Genomic DNA, 10000 nt, shown 5'->3' on the forward strand with positions numbered 1-10000 from the left:
TTCCTGTCAGTGGACGTGTCCATTAGCCAACAATTATTAGATAACACTAAGATGTATAGAAAGAAAAGTTACAAGAGAGTCTGAAATCAACTGCTCGATCTTTGACATGGACAGGGAAACAGAATTACTTAGAATTCAGGTGTCTCTTTTGTTTTTTATGAACAAAACTTTCTGGGTCCAACGTTCATGTTCTGTGCGAAATTTGCCAGCTATTGGCCGTCAACTCGCCGCCTACTTTTCCTTGGAAATTACCTCAAATTCTACAAATAACACGAGAGACATTCACTCAGAAAACGAAGCTTGGATCGGGAAAGTTTGTTCATGAAAAACAAAAGAGAATTCTGTCCGTAATTTTGCCTGCCGCTGGCTCTTATTGAAAATCCTGCGAGTATGTTCCAATGATCAAGAAATGGCATCCCACATCCTAGGTGGTTGCTCAAAAATGGCACAAACACTCTACAGGGAGAGACACAATCGACTGCTACAACCACTATACTATAGCATACTGGAAAAGTACGAGTTTAGTGAATCTGAAAACTCTCTACTTTGGTATAAGCAAAGCCACCCAGTTCCACGTTTGCAGAATAATAAAGCAAAAGTATTATGGGATATTCCATGGAATCTGGATAATGCCCAAGAAATGGTGCCATTACAAAGCTGAACAAGGAATGGTACATAATAGAAGGAACTGTGTGCGTGCCAGGAACAATACCAGCAAGGACAATGTTTAAAAAAGACAAGTATGCGGATTTAAGATTAGGAGTGAAGAATTAAGTTGTATCCCGGACACAAATTTAGAAGAGTAAAAGTAGTATTTGACTTTCTAGCTGCACACCCCATTAACTTGGCAAAAGAGTTAGCAGACATAACATAAGAAAGCCATAAGCGTAACCATAGAGAAGGCACATTAATGGATAATTTCTTAGAATTGCAAAATTGTGAAACGGTTCATGTGGCAATAATAGTTGTTAGTTAGCTTCATTATCTACATAACTAGGAATAGACTTTATTATTATTATTATTATTTTTAATTAGGTTTTTTGTACATGAGCATGCAGTATAGTTGCCTAGGCCGGTTGATTGGCTCGCAACTGTACTTGGTTGGGGACGAATTGTTTTCAATAAAGACTTCCATAATAAATAATCATGATAATAATAATAATAATAATAATAATAATAATAATAATAATAATAATAACAACAACAAAAATATTGAGAAAAGTAGATTTTCCCAGCTTCTCATCATTATCATTTTACTGCTACATGTACAGCTGTATGCACCTTTCTCACCTGGAAGCCCCTCTTTTACTTCACCTTTCCACTGACTAAAAGAATATTGAACAAAGATGAAAAAAAAAAAAAAATAATAATAATAATTATGCAACCCAGAAAAGTAACCTAGAAATAATTAACTTATTAGGAATTGGGAAATGGGATTTACTCCCTGGTTACAGTACATAGGATTTAATGCAACAATAATAAGAGCAGTGATTGCAGAGTAGGGCTGCAACAATACATTTTCTTAGGATACGATACATATCTCGATACAAGTGCCACGATACGATACATGATACGATACATCTTTACATACAACTGACAAGTGATGTAATCTTACTAAACTGTGTTGGAATCTCTAATTTCCACACCTTTGATTTAAAGGAGGACGGTGCTGCTGCAAGCAGGCTCTTCCGTTGAAAATGGCGCGCTCAAAACATCCTCTTCCGTTGAAAATGGTGTGCGGTCGAAATATAAGGGCTTGGGACTACTTACCAAGCCCTTTTATTTCGACCGCGCACCATTTTCAATGGAAGAGGATGTTTTGAGCGCGCCATTTTCAACGGAAGAGCCTGCTTGCAGGCTAGTTGTAACTCAAAAGAGGAAGACATTTTGGTGAACGAACCGCGTGTTTTTGCTATGGGCGCTTAAGACTGTGTCAGATGACAACTTATTGGAACTACGCATGCGTTCATGCCGCCATCTTGAATAATATGTGATCGAAAGCATGCGAAGCGAGACTAAGCAAGGACGAAGCCCTGTGGCTAAAAAAAGGCTTGTACTAGGGTGAGGAGTAATTAAACTGATTAAAACAGTAATTTCTGAATGTTGGTAAAGTAATTTCTGATTTTTGATGAGGAATATTCTGTTGTTTTGCGATACAGCAATAGCCCATTCAAATATCGATATTCGTATTGTGACAAAAAATATTGCGGTTCACCGGTGCACCGGTGTATCCGGCGCCGCAGCCATATTGCAGAGTGGCCAGCACCCTTGTTTCCAGACAATGTATACTGCCTGGAAGAATCCTGGAGTTTCGTTTGGCACGTAGAGATGGTTATTAAGGTACTGTGATTAAGGTACACTACTTTTCCCACCTCAGAAAAAACAGAATGAAGTGCATTCCAGTTGAGAGATGCCCTATAGACTGCGTTAGGTAATGGGTCATAATAATAATAATAATAATAATAATAATAATAATAATAATAATAATAATAATAATGGATTTCATGATTAAAACTACAGGCAGAAACATACTTATTAAAGACAACGTTTCGGTGTCCTCATGACACCATCATCAGGTCAAATATAATATTTTACAGATAACTCGAATATTAATGTTCAAGATTAAGTTCAAAGTCCCTAGAGGCTAGGTGAAAAGTTTTGCCTTTATCGAGTCACTTTGGATATTCAGACACGGTTTGTGCTCAAGAATAAGGAACATTTCATACACAAGACAATCAAATTTGCATGAGCATTTCTTAAGAATGTGAGACATGTCAGATGTTATTGTTCTTGATTGATGTTGACTTTGGCTGTGATTGAATATTGAACCAGATCTTTTACATGTATGCTCATCGATCCGTTGGTAGAGATGTCGACGCGTGTAACCAACATAGCTGGCATCACACCAGCCACATTCAAATTTGTAAACTACTGATTGTTCGTTGATCAACGCGGGCTTGATTTCTTTATGTTTGAGATCTTCTCCAACTTTTCGAGAAATAAAGACTGGGCATAAGTCGACGTTTAACAGCTTACCAAGATCTTTCAACTGCTTGCGCACAGAGTTAGCTGATTTTTGTTCCTTGAACGGTAGAACAATTCGTACTGATTGCGGGTCAGGTGTAGATTTGCGTGGAGGTGCTGGTGTTTGTTTGGATGTGATAAAATTGGAGATCATAGAGTGAACAAGATGTTCAGGATATGCCAACTGTAGGAATAAGGTCTTGAGGCAGCTACACTCTTCATGAAATAATGACCAGTTAGATGATAGCTTGAAAGCTCGGTCTAGCATGGTAAACTAGCATGGTAAACTTAATCTTGAACATTAATATTCGAGTTATCTGTAAAATATTATATTTGACCTGATGATGGTGTCACGAGGACACCGAAACATTGTCTTTAATAAGTATGTTTCTGCCCGTAATTTTTATCATCAAATCCATTACATTATCATGTTTGATAGGAATAATAATAATAATAATAATAATAATAATAATATAATAATAATAATAATAATATGCAAAAAGAAAGAACGCCAGTGGCTCTTATTTGAAGGAACTGTATGTAACATCGGACTGATCGAAGAACGAGAAAATTTAAAACAGAGAAATGTGCTGATTTAATGGCAAGCTTAAAGAGATTGTATCCCGGTTATAATGTTATTCAAGTGAACTTAGTGTTTGATTTTCTGTCCGGGGACCATAAAGAACTGATTCACAAGTTAAACAATGTAGGACTCTCTGATAGTATGAACGTGATTAGAAAATGTCAAAAATGTGTAATCGCACAAAACTGTGAAATAGTGAAAGCTTTTCATGGCCGTAAATGAAACATCAGTCTATTTGAAACATCATAGGAAATTGCCCAGATTATTGCATGTAATCCGCAGTTTCACTATGATCCGCACTTGTAAACAAAGCAAAAGTTTGAAATAATAATAATAATAATAATAATAATAATAATAATAATAATAATAATAATAATAATATCTGCATGATTGATCAGTGCTATTGTTATAAAAGACTTGGATGGATTGATAAACAACACAGTTGTACTTACAACAACTCTGCCACTTCTCCTACTTCACCAACCTAAAATAAAAGTAAAAAAGTCTGATTTACTCAATACCAAGAAACCTAAAATAAAAATTAAAATACAAAGTTAACCCTTTCACCACTACGAATGCCACTTATGGTTTACTATGGTTATGTGGTAAGGCTTATGAATAAAACTAGTAAGTGGGCATAACAACACTGAAACCTTCACTAACTTCACAACATCAAAAAAAAAATCCTATAGTTGAAGACCACATCAAAACTCTAACCCTACTGTTGAACTCTATCTGCAATTCAGCTCCCTGTAGCAAAAGGTGGTAGTAAACAAATCTTTCTCTTGTAGTCCAGGCATTTTGTGGTCGGACCTGAAACTAATTGCAAAAGAAGCTTTCTCGTCATTGACCAGTTAGGAATATCCTATGCATGAACGTACTTAAAGTCCCTAAAGATCCAAGCATGGGAACGCCTCCAAACCGCACCCATAAAATAAGTCTCTTTTTCCTATAGCGCGAAAACGAGGCTGTCAACCGGAAGTTGCCGTTTAGCGTTTTTTATTGGTATAATTCGAGCCATTTCGCCAAAACTAAGAATCTACCCTTAAGAACAATGATTTTACGGCTTTAATCGTGAAAGACCTTTCCACAAAATATATTTAAGTTAGTGAATTATTAAGGTTTATTTAGAGCCAGCGGTGAAATCTTATTTTGCCGAAACATTACAAGACATAAGTGCCCTTCACGCGAAAAGGGGGCTTATGAAAATTTCACGATCATGCCGATTTCACAGCAGACAACCGTGAAATTAATAAAAGCAAGCTGAAATACCGTGAAATTCCTTTAAAATAGCGTGAACTCGGCGTGAAAATTTATCATACCACCGTGAACTAGTTCACACTGGGCAGTGAAAAAATTCACGCCGTGAAAAAATTCACGCCGTGGAAAAAAAAGTCTTCCTCAAAATTATTTAATTTCGTTATCAATACGTTGGGTTTGGATTTCTGGCAGATTTCGAGTGTCAAAGAAACATTGACGTGAACCCTTTGATGATCATTAATTTTTGTCTACTGTAAAGTTGACTTACATGTAACTCAAGTGAAGAAACAACATGCACGCCGGCGACTGGATTTTGCGAGCATGTGAGTGCTGAGCATTTACCGGCAAGGACGAGCAGTGATCCAAACCTCTTTCCGAGATCACCAAGCATAATTGAATTATGAGCATTAATCTTTGGGGCAACTTGGAAAATCACAGCAACTCGCTTAATAGTATGTTTTTATTTAAGTGCGCCAAAGGGGGCGACTAACTGCTCAAAATACACTTAAATCCAAACATAGTACGAGTAATTTTTCCTAGAATCCGAGGCAGCGAGCAGCGCGCAAATTTTTACGAGAAAATCGAACAACATTATTACTGGGTTGCCTATGGGCAAACCCAGTCGAGGTCTGCGTTTAGTTTGTTTGTTTTCTTTTTTTTTTTTTTTTTCCGTGTCGGTAAAAGTCTTGCCTGTCACTCCCCTGGTAAGTGGTGTCTTTGTGTATAGAGCCTTCTGCGCGTATTTTCTTAGGATCGAGAGGGTAGTGGAACTGCGCAGATTTCTCTGATGGACACAGTAGAATCATTAACTTCGCCTGCAATGGCGTCGAAAGTCATGCAACGCGAATGGCGCTTTAGTGGATCCTTAAACAAAATATACCCTTATGGAGCTCAATAATGGAAAGTCAGTTGGATAAACTAGGCATGAATCTCAAAAGCGACGAGTACTGGACTTCGACAACAATCTATCGCCCGTCGAGACGAAATCAAAGTGAGCAGTATTTACCTGAAGTACATGGTAATTTGACACAATTGAGTTTCTTGTCTTCACGCACGCAATGAAATAGGAAGAGGTTTTCGCCTCTAAGAGCAAATATGTTGTTTGTTTCAATGAAATTTTTGCTGGAAAAGGATTCTGTGGTATTTTCTGCCTTTGTGAATTATAATATCATGTTGTGTATTGAATTTTCGAGCTTAAGGTTCAAATGTGATATGGGAGAAGTTTTTTAGTATTGCTCTGTAAGCAGGAAGGGTTCACAGGCCTGTTGGAAGCGTGCTTGAGTTTCAACAAAATGAGGCCCAAAATCAGTGAAAACTTGTGACGCAGATGAATAATAAAGTAGCTGCTATTTCCAAAATGATGGAATTACCTGGTGATAAATAACGTCATACGCGTCTTGGAGAGTAAATTTTGACTTTGCATAAACAAGAGTTGGGCGATTGTGATCTTTGTTTTGACTTCGCTCATTTCTGTCATTTCATTGTCAAACTTTATAACACTTGACAGAAAAAGAAACTTACAAAAACCCGGTATCTTGCCATCATTTGACACAGATGCTTCACTGTTTAGCGAGTAAACATGCCGCGGTAACTTAATCATGGCGCCCGCTGAATTCCGGCCATGTCACTTTCGATTTTGCAATTTACTTGAACGTAGCAAAAATCTCCCAAAATGTTTGTCGCTGATCGTAACTTTTTATATTCTATATTCACGGTTCAAAATTAATGTTGTTTTCATGTCGTAAATATTTTATTCTCGATCGACCGTCCGGGAAACTTCCTTCTGCTCTTTCTGAAAACTGTGTATCAATATTTATTTGCTTTTTCATCAATATTTGTTTTGCATAAAGCAAGCTAACAGAATCTGTACCTTGCTGAGTTCGCATTTGTTAGCGTTAATAGTATTTTCGGTCAGATGTTTCTGTTTTCTCTGAGGGGTTTATTGTTGTGGTCTCCCATCCCAACTCTAACCCGCGAAACAGGGCTTGATTTCAGTGAAGTTTAGTATTACAAAGTTTTCGGATGCTCATAGGGCACACTTGTGGTGAAAAGAAGTTGTGAGGGAACTTGAAAATTATCAACATGTCAGCCCAGAAGCCAATGTTTCTCGCTTCTCTTTTATTTGTTATTCTTCAGAGACTGGAATGCTGTATTTCAATACCACACAATTCAGTGCCTTCTGATTTTCTGTAGCATGTACCACAGGCAAGCCAGTGTAAGCTTCACAGAAGCATCTAGTTCCCCAAAAGGACTGTTCAGTTTGCAAAATCTCAGCGGATAAATCCCTTTTTTAACCTACGTGACAGCATTTTTGGCCGCAGACCCTGATCGGGGGATGTCAATTTCATTGCGTATTTTTGACCAAACGTTGATTATGCAGAATTGAGGAGAATCCCTCGTATGGTGTCAAGTGCGCTTTTGGATGCTTCCCTCTCCTCCTACACTGATTTTTTCAGTGTATTTGATTGTTTCTGCTATTGGAGAAACTGTAATAAATAAACTGTTTTGCTCGCTAGCGTAATTCGTGTCAGTATTGTCATGAAACATTTTCATCCAAATTATAGATCGTTCTATCAACAAAGCAAAATAATCGTACCAACTTCGATTTTGCAGAAAATACCAAAATGACACCCCATAAAAAGTTAAACATTTCACACGAGAAGATATAAATACCATTATTTGATTTCCGAAGACAAAATTGTTTATCCTTGTTTGACGCAATTTTAATTTCAAAACCAGACCACGAAATTTTCCTGTTATTCTGGATGACGTAGCAACATAATTTCACGGCGTGAACATGAGTGAGTCCACGACGTGACTTCATTATTTTCACGGTCTTCAATTTCACGCCGTGAACTTTTTCACTCAGCATAGTGAAAAGAATTGGAGCAATAGTGAACACGCCGTGAAATTTCAATTTCACGGCGTGAAATGTTAAATTCACGGGCCGTGACCGTGAAATTTATTTCACGGTTCACTATGAAATCCATAAGCCCCCTTTTCGCGTGAAAGGTCACATTATTATTAAAATTAATGCTTAAGACAAGAAAAGGCCTATATCGTCACAACAAAGCAAATTGTTCAATTCTACACATGCTACATATACAATGTATTTATAAAAATGCTAGTCTTCCAAATGTTCACTTTCCTAGTCTACAGTGTTCAAAGAATTTGTGCACAAAGACCTTTCCTAGTCTACAGTGTTCAAAGAATTTGTGCACAAAGACCTTTGCATTGGCCACAGACTGGGGAACACTGCGTACCATTCTTGCGACAAATTTGTTGCACCTCGATTATATTGCTACAGTCAGACAAACAGTTGCATCTGATTAACTAGAGAAGAGATTCTGCGGCAGGCGGCAAGTCTGCTGCAACAGGAAATACTTGATAATTAGGGAGTTTCCACCCCCAGTCTTCCATTGACATGCCTGCAACTTCTCCTACCACTGCTTTACCTGCAAGCAGACGCGTAGGCTGTGAAATCGGGCCACTGCTGCTGTTGGGGGCAGATTCTGTGGCTCGATATGAGATGTCTTGGCTGCAAATTTTTCGAAGTAACGCTGATATCTGATAGAGTTAACCTACCCCTGGTTTACCTCCGAAACATGATACAAGTGGTTTTTCACCTGCAGTGACAACGCCAGAAACAGCAGAATGACACTGAGATGAAGACCAACGTTAGCGTGCTCTTTGAAGTAAGGTACATTCTCAAGTTTCTTCAGGGCTGTTGCCTTTCCAACACCATAGAGGCGCGATGTTGTGTCGCATCCAGTGACGGTGTGACGGAAAAGGAAATTTCTGCAAACTTCCTTACCCAGCTGTTCTTTTACTTTCTTCATATGCCAGACACGGGCACATCTCGAGTTTGCCTTTGTCTCAGGTCAAAAAAAGAGGCCACATCCACCTTCGGAAGCATGATAACACAGAAGGACTGGCAAATCTGTGCCATCCCCAACTAGAACCATGGAATTCTTTATGGCAGACTCTACAGCGGTTTTGACTACAAGTAGGTCGGCGTCACCATTTGCGGGCGTCACCTCTGGGCCATGGGACTCGATGGAGAAGAGAACCTCCGTCCAGCACGTACTGTATGTTCCCTTCAGGTTGCGTCTTAGCCTCTGGTGTAAGCTTTGCCCATAGTGCATCTGCTAATGATGGCTTTGGTGGCTACCTTAACATAAATGGGTAGTCGAAAAGAGCTGTGGGATATGTGCAGAGCTCGTCCTGAAATAATTTCTGAAATACAAGTTGAGGGTCAACTTGTACTTGTACTCGATCTTTACGGAGGACTTGGATGCTATAGTGACTGTCTGGGCACTTCGTTTGAATGAGTTCTCTATGTTTAACGTTCCCTTCACTGACGCTAGCATCTTCTCCCCGACGCTCTTGGCTGTGTCAGCATTGACATTACTATCAGCGTTTACACCATTCATGATGTTCCTTAGGGTTGTGAGTAGCCAGAGCACTGAGGATGGTCATTGCTTCCTTCATTTCTCTTGTTTAGACATATCTTTGTTCTGTTCTCCAGAATAAAATTAACTCCTGTCAGCTTTTGCATGATGTTCTTTGTTTCGCCACACGCATAAATGCAGGCATAGATAACAGCCAGATAAGACGTTGCTAGTCCGTTAGGCCCCTCCCTCTTGTCAAGCCTCCACTGGTTTTCACGCCTCTCAAAAGAACCTGTTCGACGACTACATAGGTCTATCGATAATCCGGCCCAAAATCGACCACTTCTTCTTGCTACGTGAAGACTTGCTAGACATCCTGGTGGTCGGTACGGAAGTCTGTCATACCTGAGGCTTGTTGAGTCATTAGAAAAACTTTCTTTTTGGTATGGTTGGGATATCTTCAATCGCGTATTTTTCTTTCTACTACCCAAACTCAAAGTTTAAACATAAACAAAATTCCTTCACTGTATTGGAAGGGAATTACTCTAGACTTTTTAGTTTTCAAATTGAACTAAAGCGCAAGATTTGCAGGACACACACTTTCTCTGTTAGTTCATAACTGGATGAAAACATTTCCTTCGGTTTTTGCGAAAAATTTCCCCAATTCCTGGACATTTTGCTTTAAATTATGAGGGGGAAAAGATGAATTTACTAATGAGTTAGGACAAAAAAGAATATTACA

General features: G+C 38.7%; 1 protein-coding gene across 1 annotated transcript in view; it reads right to left on the reverse strand.

The window, feature by feature from the left end:
* The window catches only part of LOC138046970 (dCTP pyrophosphatase 1-like), a 21130-nt gene that overhangs the window by 4599 nt on the left and 6531 nt on the right, over window positions 1-10000 (reverse strand). The window contains exons 3-4 of the mRNA XM_068893616.1: window positions 4060-4091; window positions 1291-1325 (exon numbers count right to left, since the gene is read on the reverse strand). Coding sequence (XP_068749717.1) covers window positions 1291-1325; window positions 4060-4091 — 67 coding nt within the window. The remainder of the gene's footprint in view (window positions 1-1290; window positions 1326-4059; window positions 4092-10000) is intronic.

This window comes from Montipora capricornis, chromosome 4 (assembly GCF_036669925.1).
Source record: "Montipora capricornis isolate CH-2021 chromosome 4, ASM3666992v2, whole genome shotgun sequence".
Taxonomy (NCBI): Eukaryota; Metazoa; Cnidaria; class Anthozoa; order Scleractinia; family Acroporidae; genus Montipora; species Montipora capricornis.